The sequence below is a fragment of the Toxoplasma gondii genome, chromosome XI (assembly GCF_000006565.2).
Source record: "Toxoplasma gondii ME49 chromosome XI, whole genome shotgun sequence".
In the NCBI taxonomy this organism is placed as follows: Eukaryota; Apicomplexa; class Conoidasida; order Eucoccidiorida; family Sarcocystidae; genus Toxoplasma; species Toxoplasma gondii.
The window spans coordinates 4,815,741-4,829,350 of record NC_031479.1 but is presented as its reverse complement, the minus strand read 5'-3'; the positions used below and the strand labels follow the sequence as shown (position 1 = coordinate 4,829,350).

Below are 13,610 nucleotides of genomic sequence, written 5' to 3'. Positions count from 1 at the left end.
TATGCATATACAGATATGTGAATCATACGAATGTATATGCACCCTGGGGTCACCGCAGATATATACACACATACATGTATTTATATGAGAATACGGGATACCTATATCTACATATATAGAAGTATATATATATATATATAGGTATGTACATGTAATTACACGTAAATATGGGATGTCAGCATATATATATATATATATATATATATATATATACGTATACTGTCTGAGAAAACGTTAATGTTTTTACTTGCCCCTCCCCCGCCCTCCGCTCTCGGCGTACAGAGAGGGACGGGTGTTTAAGATGAGGAAAGAGAGGCATTTGGAGTCGTTGAAAAGTACCTGCATCGACCTGCAGAAGTTTGTACTTTAACGCACAAAACAGAGGCAAATGAAGAAGTAGCCGCGTGGTGGCTCGTTAGTCGAGGCAACTTTGAACTTTCTTCCGTTGACTGTGTGCAGGTTATCAAGCGAGGAGAAAGGCCGAATTGTGAGACAGGTGTGTCTCGACCTGGGGGTGTGTGCCAGACCTTCGCGGCTGGGCATGCAGGAAGCAGCTTTTTCTGTAGGCGACGGTGTTGGGACTTTGTTACTTCTCGTGACAGAGCGAAGGAAGGACCGCATCAGGCGGACTTGCGAGAAATCAAGGCCGGTAAAACGCGCGAATCCTCGCGACGGAGGCAAGCTTCGGACGTGAGCTCTCGGGTGGAGTGACGGGGTCTAGGAAAGAGCTGCGCGTTTTAGAGTCGCCTCGAGTCGTGCCTATCTATAAAAGTTTACCTCCCTTCGTAAAGATGTGAACCTCTCTCTCGCTCTCAGTGTGTTTTTCTCTGTGTTTCTCGAAGGTAATGTTCCACGTGAGCAAACCGAAGAAGACTCTGCATGCTGGTCCGAGACGCGACCTGCTGCAGCGGGAGAGAAATCTCGTCCTCAGACACGCTGGGAAGGTCGGTGCCTCGACGTTTTTCGTGGTGTCATCTGCGAGCCAGGATTCATCCCTTCTTGGTGCAGAAACGCCTTCTTTGTCGCAGACCTTTGCGACCTGCGTCGTGCCTCGTGTGAGCCGCTCTCTCCGTTTAGTGTGTACACAAAGAATCTGAGACTCTCCCGAATGTGGATCTTCAGAAGTTCAGCCAGCGAACCAGTGGACAAGTTACGTTCAGGCTGCGAGCGACAGCGTGAGTCGTCAGGTTTCTTTTTTTGGCAATCCGACTTCCCCCCGCGCCCCCCCTCTACTACCCCCGACGGTGGAAGGCGAGACTTCTCCTCTATTGTCGCTGTACAGTTCGACGAAGCGCCGCCGAGTCGGTCAGAAGCGTGGATCCTCGGAAACTCGCCGTTCGCGAAAAAAAAGCAAAGATCCCCTCCCTCTGGGCAACGAAACGCTGCCTCTTTGGTCGAACGCCGTACACAGTGGATCAGTTTATGCCTAGCTGGTGCAGTGGCGAAAGCGCGGCACGCGTTTCCGTTCCCGGGAAAGACGCCCTTTCTCTCCGCGCGGTCTTGCATACACGCGGCGGAAACCTGGTGGACTGAGAAGCAACTTTTAACTCGGGGACGTTCCAGAAGTTTCTCGTGCTGTCTTCCGTGTGTTTGTGGTGGAAACGCACTCCACCCTCCAGAAACGCGGATCGTCCACCGCTTTTTCCCGCGGAGAGGGGTGTCTGCGGCGCTCGCTGCGTCTGTGCGTCCAGTGGAGTTTTTCAGGCAGCGTGTGTTTGTATGCGTTGGCCGGGCGTTTTTTCGCGAGTTTTTCTATTTTTTGGAAACGCCGGAGTTACTGCGACTCGCTGGGGACGCTGCCCGTCACGGATTTCTTCATCGCTTGTCTGCGCAATTGCCTCGTCGAGCGACGGCGGGGCCGCATGCCCTGAAGCACGATCGCTAGGTCAAGTTTCCGCCGTCCTTGTGGGCACCCTCCGCATCTTTTCGCAGCTTTTCTGGCCGCTGAGCGCGAGGTCGTCTGTAAATTTCCGTGGCGTTCTGAGCCGTCCTGAAGACTCGCAAGCGATTCACGCAAAGAGCGCGCTGTCGTCTGCGTTCGAAGACGCGTTTCCCGAAACTCGGCCCGTCCAAGAGTTTCGTGTCTTTCCGAGAAGACGGCCTCGTTGCAAGGAACAGCTGGCAAGACCCCGCGGAAAAGTCACGGGAAACTCGCGGAAAACATCGCCACCACAACCCATACCCTCCAGCTGTCTCGCGCGGGCGTCTGTGCACCTCGACCGTCCACGCGCGTCCAGAGTTTCTTGTTCCACCCTCCGCTGATGCGTTCCCTGCCATCTTTTGTTCCTCGTTCGCCTGACCTCTCTCTGGCAGCAGTGTCGGCGGTGAGTGGGCGCGGACCCTCCACACCACAGCGGAAGTCCCCCGCGGTCCTGGCACCGCTCTGCTGCTTCTGGTCTGAACTTGGTCTTTCGCGTTTCCTCGCGCGTCGCACTTCCCGCTTGGTATTCCACTCTGCTATGACACACACTCTGCCTCTGCCGGCATCCGTCCAAACCGCGAGAAGACGCCTGAATTCCCGGCCGGACGCCGCCGGTCGCGAATGTTTTTTTTCTCCGCCAGCCACGAGGTGCATGCAGGAACGTCCGCGTGGATGTGTGTGCGAGTCTTTGTCGATTTCCTCATACGTCCAAAAAGGATCCGCCGAGAAAGCCGCGCCAACGACGCAACACACACTCTGTCTTCGCGCTGTCGCGCCCTTCGTCCGCATACACATACGGTGAATGCGGCGGCCCCGACAGAGTCGCCAGGGCTCCCCAATACCGCAGTTCTCTGAACGCTCGCTCGGTGGCTTCTCGCTTCTTCCTCTTTGATCGAGAGCCGGAACTCGGAGCCGTAAATGGATCCCTCAGGAACGGCTTCTGTACACAGCGGCCCAGCTGCAGCGAGACCCTCCGCACTCTGCGGACGGACAGGAGCTTCCCCGGGGATTTGCTCCCTCACACCACCCCGAAGTCGAAACGCTCGTTTCTTAACGACGAGGCGTTTTCCATGAGCGACGCTTTTGGTTCTCCAACTCACAAAGACGGTCCCTCTCTCTGTTCTCTGTTGTTCTAGGAGAAGATTTCGGACTCCAATTTGAAGTCGACGTCGTTCGCCCGCGGCCTCTGTCGTTGCAGCTTGACCAGCACTGCGTAACTCTTTTTCCCTGTGTCTGCACTCGGATTTAACTCGTGGAGTGAGACCTCTTGCGCTCGATTCACAGCTCTCAGTGGCTCCGCTCGACTCAGACACGGGGGACGTTCGGTTCTATCTCTGAGGGCCGTCTCCGTTTCATGGGAGTTCTGCGCGACGCGCCTGCGCGCCTGGAACTCCTCGTTTTCTCTGCATTTCCAAGCCGGAGGCGTCTCGTCTTCCTCACCGACCTGCTTTTTCGGCCTTCGAAAGTCTCAGAAGTCGCCGAAGCTCTCCTGATTCTCCTGTCCTCTTCTTCTGACGGCTGCTTCTTCTCGCTCTGCTTCTCTTCGGTCGGGGAAGCTGTCTCTCCTTCTTCCTCGGCTTCGGTGGATTGTTCCTTCCCTGTTCTTCTGCACTTCAGGATGGCGCCGGCGGCGAGTGGCGGGTCGCCGCAGACGCGCAGCGGATCTCGACGCTCCAGTGCGCTAACCGCGTACAGTCAGGTTCTTCCTCGGCGTCAGCCGCGGCGATCCCCCTTCGTTTCTGCCGACGAGAGCGAGAAGCCGCGCAGAAAGCCGAGCTCGGCGCAGGCAGGCGCGCAAGGCGAAGTCGCTTCGCCAGCTGAAGAGACGACCGCGTCAACAGAGTTCGTCGCGTCTGCACCCTCTTCTGCATGCCAGTCTGACGCGGACTCGGTGACCGCAGGCGGGGAGACAGGCGCGAAGAGACTGGCCGGCGCTTCCAGTGGACGGCCGGAGACTTTCTGGTCGCCGATGATGGGTCCTGAGAGTGTCGGAGGCGAGAGAGGCCGTCAAGAAGACGACTGTTTGCGGCTTTCTTTCTCGGTGGACAGCTCATGTTCAGACGCCTCAGGCATCTGGAGTTCCAGCGACGGATTTCTGCCGCCTGCAATGTCGGAGCCACAGTACACGTTCGCGTCTCTGCCTTCCTCGGACTCGTTGGCTGGCGGCCTCGGCGCTTCCTCTGTCGCTTCCTGCACCTCGTCTTCTGCGTCTTCGTCTACCCCCTCGACGGACGTCTCTCGCCAGGCCTCTGGGGACCTTTCCGTCAGCGTCTCCCGGAAAGAGGAGACGCGCCGGCGTCTCGACGCTTCCCCCAGCTGGCCGCCGGCGACCGACTGGCGCTTGTCCCTGTCCCAGCGCGTCGTCCACACCCCAGCAAAGGCTGTCTCCGCCGGGAGCCTCCCAGCCAGAGCAGAAAGCGCCGCTGGTGTGTGTACACCGCAGAAGAGGGTGAAACCGAAGCGTCGCGCGCGGTCAGTTCGGGCATGTCCTCTGGCGCTGGGCCGCAGACGGATTCCGACGAAGCCGACCTTGACGAGTGTTGAGTCGAGTCTCCTCTACAAGTACCGCGCGCCGGCCGGCCCGGGCATTCAGGTGCCAGCGCTCAGACTCGAGTCCGCGCCGACAAAGTTGAGTAACTGGCAGTTCTCTTGGCAAGAACTCCTCTGCTACAATCCGCGAGCGTACAGCGCTACTCCGCTCTTTGAAGAAAACTACCTCGTCATGCGCGCGGGCGTCGAGAACTTCCTCACCCCCATGACAGACCTCGTCTTCGTGGTACGGAACAGCTCTCACCCAGGAGCAGAGTCGACGCTGGAGAGCAGCGAGTCAAAAAGCTGTAGACGCATGCGCGGAGCTTTGCACTTGAAGATCTTCTGCGCTTCACACTCACGCGTCCTACATCCGTGGAGAGACATGTATCTTTGGAGACAGATTGCTCTACTGCTGGATGGTTGGGCGCGTGGATGGACCCACAGTCCCGCTGAGAGATGCAGATAAATGGCTGTCCAGGCTGAGTAGATGGGGTAATGCGTGTGTGTGTGTGTGTTTAGTGAGGTGGACAGATGTTTTTTGGGTATGTCGATAAAGATATCTCGACTTATGGAGAGGTACAGAGAGAGGCTAGTGGAGGGGAGAGAGCAGGAGATGAAGCAGTGAGAAGAAAGCGTCGCTACGGTGTCTCCGGCATCGATCGGCGGCTCCTGGGTGGACAGGGAAAGAAAGAGGGGAGGCCTTCCAAGCGGCAGTCGACTCGGCCTGACGCATGGACTTCTGGTTCCACTGAGAGGACGACTACACCGTGTGCTGTAGCTAAGATCGAATGCACAGAGACACTGTAGGACCTCGCCTCCCGACGAGGCTCCAGTCTTTTGCGGCACAACGCCCCGAGAAAGTAAAAGTAGAGGATTTTCTTGGTTTGTGTTCGACAGAAGAGACGCCGTTTCAGAGGTGCGGCGGGTGCTCCTCGTTTGAAGGGAAGGATATGCGGAGACCGTCGCTGTTTTCGTCTTGCTCTGCGACGCCGTCGCGGGAGAGAGAAACATGGGGAGCGGAGTGCCGCGACAAGCGAGGTTCTCCAGTTGCCTCTGTGACGAGTCAAGTGTCTTGACGCGTCTTTTTTTTCTCTTGCTTCTTGTTCGCAGGATCGAAACTCCGCGCATCTCAGTCCCGCCTACGTTTACCATGCGTACTTGATCCCTCCCGTCTGTCCCCATGAGTATCATTTGGCAGCCTGTGAGTGTTCCTGCATTCCTGCAAATTCCTCCATTTCCTCTCTGGGAGTGGACCGGGATGTCCTGTTGAGTCTCTCTCTCGCAGTTCTGTCGGTGCTCGCCGGGGAGCCGTACTCAGTCAGTTGAACGTCATGTGTATGTGTGTGTATATGTGTATGTATGTATTTGTGTATATGTGTAGGGATGTCTATGTATTTGTGTATATGTATGTATATGTGTATGTATGTATTTGTGTATATGTATGTATATGTGTATGTATGTATATGCGTATGTATGTGTTTGTGTATATGTGTAGGGATGTATATGTATTTGTGTAGATGTATGTATATGTGTATGTATGTATTTGTGTATATGTGTAGGGATGTATATGTATTTGTGTATATGTATGTATATGTGTCCACTCGAGCACATGGGTGTCGAGAGACGCGCGTTGTCGACTTTTTCTTTTCAGGCATTCAGTGCTACACGAGCGACGACAGCTGGTTGAGTCGAGGCGCGTGGAGGCGCGTCTGCCAGCCGAACGGACGGGCGGAGACTCTGCGGCCGACAAATCCTCTTGTGCTTCCCTTTCGTCCCTCAGAGAGTCCGGAGGAGAAGACGCAATTCCACTTTCAGTTTCAGCGAAAAGCCTGCCATCCGCTCTACCAAGACGCGGCGCCAGGCGCGGGAGGCCGTGCGTCCGCCGTCGGCCAGAACCGCAAGCTGCCGCTGCATCTGTGGATTCTTCTTGGCGGCAAAGACATGCAGGCTCTCGACGGTGAGAGGAGCGGGAAGCGAGGCGTCACCGAAGCCTCGCGGGGCGGGGAGCGCCGCTCTCTTGGTTGGTGTCAGCTCACGGAGTTGTCTTCGCTTTTGCGAAAGGTGGAGGTGCCGCGTAGCTCAGGTCACAGTCCCTACGGCTCCGCAGGGAGAGAGACGTCGTTTCTTCTGCAGTCGCTGCTTCCGAGCGTTCAAGATTCGAAGTGGATGTTCAACTCGCCTCGAAAGTGGCACTTCGCAGCCAAGAGCGTTTCAGAGACCTCGGCCTTTTGCCGTTGCGTGCATCGAGAAGAGAGACGGGCGTCTCAGTTTCTTTGAGGAACGCAGAGACCTTCTTCCTTCTGAAGTCGAGGGTCTTCACCTGTTTTTCAGTTTGTTTTCTTCGGTGAACTCTCTCTTTCCACCTCGCCTGCGAAACGCCTTGTCCTTTCAGGGATTGTGTTGGCGTGGAAGTTTCTGCGCTTCGCGTCGGAGATCCCACCGAGCGAGTTCGTCGAAGGCCCCGGTGAAGCTACTGCGGGTGTTTCGGAAGCCGCTGCAGAACTGCCAACGGGCGCGCTCTTCTGGGGAGAAAGCCGATGTTCTGGACAGAAGCAGTACTTCCAATATCACTCTGCGGTAGGCACCGGAAATCGCAGAGAGACTGAAAACGCGGAAACGCCAAGGGACAGAGGGGCGGAAGAGGACAGTAGGAGCGGAGATGAAAAGAAGAGGAAGACAGCGGAAGAAGAAAGCAGAGGAAGACAGAGGAAGAAGAAGGCAGAGGAAGACAGCGGAAGAAGAAGGCAGAGGAAGACAGAGGAAGAAGAAGGCAGAGGAAGAGAGAGAGAAGACGAGCGAGGAGGGGAGGTGACATGGGATGCCGAGGAGACAGGAGAGAGTCATAGTGCTTCTTCTGAACTGTGCTGTGTGTTCCGTTTAGGGAAGACATCCTTCGCAAGACCAGACTTGCGAGTCGGCAGGCGACTCTTCAAAAGCCACAGGTGCGCTTTCACTCTTTTCCCCCCGGTCTGCATGCATCCATCGGCAAAAATCTTTCAGTCCTGAGACACCGCTGCAGATGCATCTCGACGTCGGGCGCGTTTTTTGGCATCTTTTGCTCGGCATCGAAGACAAAGGCGACATCTGCGAAAATGCCAGTGTGTGTCGTGAATTGCCTCGAACTGTCTAGAGATGTATCGGTTGAGCGAAAGCCTCGTAATACTTCACTGCATGCGCAACTTACCTGTCTCTGTGGGCGTAGAGGGTATGCGTCACTGTCTCATCCTTCGAGCACGAAGATGCCTCCGGTGCGTAAGGAAAGCATTTCCAATCCTAAATGCATATTTATATATATATATGTATATATGTTGTGAGTGTATGCATGACTGTGGGATGTACCAGCAGCTGTGGAGTGTATGGACATTGAGGCGCAGTTCTTTTTCGTTTTTAGGTCGTTCCTTCTCTCCGTTTGGACCCTTTCTGTATGACATGGACGGTGTGTCGGAGGACAAGAAGTATCGTCTGTCGTTTTTGATGGTGGACATTCCTGGGTACGGCAATTCTTCTGGCCACCCTGCGCCGGAGACTGTTCGCAGCAGCGTTCTGCAGGTGAGCTGGCGGCCAAGAAGGCTTTTTTGGGGAAGCAGAGGAGCGAGTGCAGAAGAAACGACGTGGGAAGAGGGGAGGGAAAGAAGAGGTCGCGGAGGACGAGAGTGGGGAGAAAAGGCGAGAGAGCAAAGAGACTGGAGAGATCTGGACAGATTAGACGTCCTCGGGGTGTCTCTGTGTGGTGATCCGTCACGCTGGAGTTCTTCGAGCTTGAACCTTCTCATCACATTGCCAATCGCACTTCTCTCTCTGAAGTAGTTATCACAATCTTTATCTCTGGACCTCCCTGTCTTTCTGTTTCCCTTTTTCTGTGTCTATGTATCTCTGCCGCCCTATACCTCTTTGTGTTACTCTCTGTCTCTCACTCTGTGTGAGTGTGTCTGTGTCTCTCTCTCACTCTCTGTGTCCACTTTTTCCTGCCTGTCAAGCTCTATTCACCTCTCTGTTTCGGTTTCTCTGCGTCTCTTGCCCCTCCGTTTCCTCCGCCGTCTCTCTCTCTCTCTCTCCTTCTTTCTCTGTCTTCTGCACATTCTCATCTGCCTCTCTCGCTCTCTCTCACACGCGTTTGCCTTTCTTCTTCTGTTCGCCTTCTCCTCGTTCGCGGCCCAGGCGGTGAAACATGCGCTGATGGAGCTCGTGGACCACCACGGAGAAGAGAGCATCGTCGTCAACATTCTCGGCTACTCTCTGGGGTGCGCCGTCGCTCTCGCGCTCGCTGCCGACCTCGCCGAGAGCCTGCACAGGGATCTTTCGTTCGCTTGCGTTCGTCCGCGGGTTGCGACGCAGACCGCCTGCAGCGCCAAAAAGATCGCGACGGCAGCTGCGGCCTGGGAAGAACGCATGCGCAACGCGACTTGGGAGGAGGCGCCTCCCGGCAGCGAGAAAGCGGGGAAGCCAAGAGTGCACTCGGGAGTTGCGTTCGACCAGGACAACCTGACTCTGCGGGATACATGTAACGTGACTCTAAACGAAGAAGGAACTTGCGTCGTTCCGCTGGACGCAGCTTACATGGGGGACCTCGAAAAGCCGGACGGCCTCCGACTCGCGGTGAGGACGGAGAAAAGACGCAGAGAGAAAGAGTCAGAACGGAGCGGGGACAGGACGATGCTTGTCGATGTTCAGAGTGAACGCACGATTGACTCCAAGAGGTTTCAGGCAACCTTGAAGTGTCGCAGTTGGAAAATCACACACACTTGAACAGGGTTCCAGGAACGTGGTTGTTCTTTTGACGAAGAACCTCGAGTTAGACAAGTCGCGTTCTCTTTCTCTCTCTTATAAATGTCTGCTCTGTAACCTTTTCGTTTTCCCCTCGTGTGTGTGTGTATCTCAGAAACTCCCCTTGGTCCTGTTTTTAAGTGCCTTTTTGTGTTTTCAAGGCTGCTTCGTGGCGGTGGATCTGTGCGTCGAATCACCTCCTTCGTCCCTTTCGGGGGAAAAATCATCGTTTCGGAAAGAGTTCCGTTCCTCGCGTTTCGTAAATCGGTGTTTCGAACAGTCTCTCCTCTCCTTCTTTTCAAAGGCGTTCCTGTCCGAGACGCTTCTGTTCTTCCAGATCAACCGTTTGATACTTCTCGCGCCGTTCACTTCGATCCAGGCGATGGCGTCGCGTGTGGCGGCGGCGACTGTGGGGGGCGGGGGGTTCATCAGTCGCGCGGCGAGTGCCCTCGTGAGCCGCCAAATCAACTGGGACAACGAAGCCTCGATGAAGCGTCTCTTCGAATTCATGGGCAGTAAGAAAACACACTTTTCATGTCTTGCACACAGCAAACGGGAGAGAGAATGACAGGGCACTGTAGAGACTGAGCACGAGACCAAGAGCTGCTTGCCCCTCGCACAACGATGTCCGCGAAACTCTCTGTACATGTGCATGTGTCTGCATGTGTATATGTATGTATGAAGGTATTCGGATGGATAGATATGCGTAGGTATGGATAGATTTGATCGTGGCTCGATGGCTACATTTGTGTTTGCATGTGTGGTTGTGCATGCATGTATAGGTCTGTGTGTGTCGAAGCAGGCATGCATACTGTGAATAGTGGCTGTGGGGGTGCGACCTTTAGTGTCATTGTGGAACATTTAGACAGGAAGAGCAGGAAGAGACGAACGGCGAGAGCAGGGAAGCAGGGAGAGAGAGGGGTGGTACGGTGTGCGAATTCCCTAGGGAGACTTTGGGTCTTGCTTTTTTAGTAAGGAAGAGCAAAAGACTCCGCGTCTGCACATATGGAGACTCAAGCATGTGACATTTTGGCCGTTTTCAGAAATCAAGAAAACCTCCCAGTCGGACGTCTTCCGCAACTTTCGGCTGTACATTCAGCACGGAGACAAAGACAGCGTGATTCCGTGGACTATGGGTTTTGAACTCTTCACACTTGCCAAGTCTCTCCGGTCGGCTCACAACATGCCACACATTCCTCTTAAGGTGAGGGGGAGAAGCGAGAATTCTGTTTTTTCTGTCGCAGAAAGTATTGACATGTGTTTCACCTTTCTTCTGAAAAAAGCGTCACCTGGGCTGGCGACTTTGATCTGCCGATGCACGCGCGTTCCTCAGTCCTGTGCAAGAGAAGGTGACACCTGACCTTGGCTGCTGCTCTTGGGGAAAAGCTCTTGTCTTCCGTCTCGCGTCTCCATTCTTCTGCGGTGTCTTGCTTTCGTCTTGTTCTTCCACCCTGCATCGTTTCGACCGCGACCTGAGTCTCGGCGATGCGTTTGTCTGCAGTTTTCCAAGCTCTCTGGCGAGACCCATGCAACTGTCCTCTCTGGGCCAAGTGAGCTGCCGCTGCTCGAGAGTTGCTTCTCGCCGTATCGCCTGCATCCGGCGGCGCCCCTGGCTCTCTTGAAATTCTACTCGCGCCTGACGCGCCTCCCGAGCGCAGGGTCTCGGCGCAGCGCGATGCTGCCTGGGGTCTACGGCCGCGCCGGCTTGGTCCGTGTGCCGGTGGTTTCCGGTCTGCCCTCGAAGACGATCGTCGCTCGGCAAAACACTGTACCGACTTTCTCTTCTCTTGTGCCGCCCCTCGCGCGCTCAACTTCGCTGCTTGTCCGCACCTCCCAGGGGACGGCTGTCACCGCGCCTCGGCCGGGCGCGGCGTCTGAGCGTCGCCTGCGCCACTCGACAAGCGACGGTTTCCTTGTTCCTCAAGGCTTCGGAAATCCACACGGTACGTCCAGGCGAAAAAGCCAAGACGCGGAAGAAGCGTGTGCGTCCGCCACCTTCGTTTGAAACCCCCGCGGCGCCACCAACAGACGCATCCAATTTCACCGAAGCAGTGGGGCTGTGTGCTCGTTCCTATCGCCGATACACGTGGACGTGACACACGTAGATCAACGTAAATGCGTCTAGATAGATAGCCAAACACAGACGGATACGTGTGCATCATCCCTAAAGGCATCTAGATCGGGAGATAGAAACAGATTGTCACTTCTGCATGCATGTATGCACGGGCAGTGATCAGTGTCCTTCAATTGTATGGTCTGGGTCAGGCACCGGTTCTCCAGAGGTCTCTTCCGCGCCCCGTAACGACCCAGTGACGAGTGTTCGTGAAGTGGGGTATACGGCCGGCGATGTTCAGCATTCGTACTCTCCCGTCTCTCTGGCGCATGCGTTTTCGCGAGCTGCCTCGGGGCCGTTGCCTTCGTACGCCTCAGAGTTGACTGTCCCTCTGGCGCCTGCGGGCGGCTCGACCTCGAGTGTCTCCGGAGGTCACCCGTTGCCTCCGGTACCTTCCTTTAGTCGGTCCAACACCGCATTCGCGGCGTCTTCCACGAGGTCTGCTCAGACGCATCACGAGCTAGGGTCGCACAAGCCGCCAGTGCCTCCAAGCAAGCCAGGGTGTCTCGAGCGCACGGGCGTGACTGTCCGTAGCGCCTCTCTGACTCCCGTAGGTTCGCACTTGAACGGGGGCTTTGTCGGAAATTGATCGCGACGCCTCGCGCAGGAGTCCATGGTATAAAGGCCAGTTGGAGTGGCCGTGAGAAGCAGCGCACTGTTGAGTTGGAGGGGAAGGTCCCTCGGGGCGCGCGAGAGCAGCAGGGAAGAAGGTAAGGCAACTCGCTGGAGAAGGGGAGGCAGGAAAGAGTGGGAAACAACGGAAGAGGTTTTGCTAGCTACGCTTCACATGGAGATCTGTTTGACTGGGGATCTCTGGAGCTGTGGGGACAGCAGGGTGACGGCAACTTTTTGAAGTGAAGGATTCTTTAAGCTTCCTTCCAATGTGAACAGAAGCGTGTAGAAGAGAATCGTATTTGAAGACGATGTTCCCAAACACACGCAAAGGGCGACGCGTCCTTGCTACCGCTTGCTTATTTCTAGAGACTCAACAACCACATTTAGAATGTGTACTTGTCACTGTGCCTCCTGCGGAATAACTGTACAAATGTGCATACACGGAAACGACCAGTTCGTGCATTCCGTCTTTCTCGCGAGGTACAGAACATGTCCGACGGACAAAGGGATTCCCGGGGAAAAGAGTTCCTGCAGGTGTTTAACGTGATTGGGGACGGAGGGCGCTTCACTGAAAAGGGGGCACAACGGGTCAAAAGAATTGTGAACAGGTGAACCCCGTTAAAAAGGCGTTGGCTTGGAACAGGCCTGGTACGACAGGGCCCGGGCAGGGAGAAGCCATTCCACATTTGGTATCCGAGTTGAAGAGGCAGCGAATTCCGTTTGTGTTTTTCTTGCATTTGAAAACGACAAAGGCCGGAGGTGTGAGGTCACCCGTTGTACCTGGCTGTGGATCGCGCGTCGTGCCTCAGGCTGTATGCGCGAAAAAAGTTCGAAAGCACGGCACAAGGTTTTACCGTGCTTTCGTAGCGTGTTCGACCCGTTGTCAACAGAATGCGTGTTTGTTGCTTGGAAATGAAATGAGGGATACCCTTCGATTCACAAACGTGTAGCAAATTACCAAAAAAGTCGTTGCCACAGTCGACATAGACCCCTACACGCGGGCGCCGCACCTTCAGCAGCTACCAGCCTTCGAGTCTTTCGTCTACCTGGAATATTTTCGCCTGACATATTTTCGCGCCCTCATGTGTTTTACGGCAATGTTCCCGCTCTTCGGAATTTCCAATCTGTCAGAGCCGGAAAAAGGCTCTTTGCGGCGCGACCTCGCGCTGCCCCTCCACACTCGTAGCGTCGTTCTCCAGTGCAAAAGCGGATAAGAAACGGAAGTCAATAGGTGTAGGTTCGCTCGGGCATTTGGGTGCGTGGTTTTCGGTCAGGTGTTTGCTTTCAAAACAGCCGTGGGAATAGACAGAAACAGACGGACCCGCTGTTCACTCTTCCCTCTATGGAGGGCCCAGCTTCTCGCCCACCTGCGGGGTCAGCTGCAGGTCGCCTGAATGCTGTCGACATTTTTGGATGCTTTTCGGAGGACGCGGCGCATGCAGATGTGCTGGAACATATTAGCACCGTGTCTCATTGGTGGTTTGTCCTAGAGAGGAAGGTTGCCTTTTGTTTCTTCAAGAGAGTAAGGTTCACAAAAGTGCATTTGCCGACAACGAGGAGACGCTGCGAAAGAAGAGCGGTCCCAGGCAGTTGAGAAAAAGAGACGCCTACACTTTGACCAGCTGAAAGATTTATGACAATCTTCAGGAAAAAATTGCATAATTC

The 13,610-nt window shown here is 55.1% G+C and overlaps 1 protein-coding gene across 1 annotated transcript; it reads left to right on the top strand.

Annotated features, from left to right (window-relative positions):
• The first annotated feature begins 1,779 nt into the window (after window positions 1-1,779).
• Window positions 1,780-12,897, top strand: TGME49_315580 (hypothetical protein). Its single transcript, XM_002364696.2, has 11 exons — window positions 1,780-4,697; window positions 5,564-5,654; window positions 6,105-6,410; window positions 6,846-7,030; window positions 7,335-7,395; window positions 7,845-8,002; window positions 8,612-9,049; window positions 9,555-9,732; window positions 10,261-10,421; window positions 10,719-11,160; window positions 11,483-12,897. Exons 1-11 carry the CDS (start codon window positions 3,276-3,278, stop codon window positions 11,917-11,919), a joined length of 3,879 nt encoding a protein of 1,292 aa, XP_002364737.1. The 5' UTR covers window positions 1,780-3,275; the 3' UTR covers window positions 11,920-12,897.
• Window positions 12,898-13,610: the final 713 nt, after the last annotated feature.

Bases quoted from the DNA above. Each gene is read 5' to 3' on its own strand.
- TGME49_315580 (XM_002364696.2), top strand. From the start codon at position 3,276: ATGGGAGTTCTGCGCGACGCGCCTGCGCGCCTGGAACTCCTCGTTTTC. The intron at 7,031-7,334 runs GTAGGCACCGGA...TGTTCCGTTTAG, and splicing joins ACTTCCAATATCACTCTGCG to GGAAGACATCCTTCGCAAGA. The intron at 7,396-7,844 runs GTGCGCTTTCAC...TTTCGTTTTTAG, and splicing joins CGACTCTTCAAAAGCCACAG to GTCGTTCCTTCTCTCCGTTT.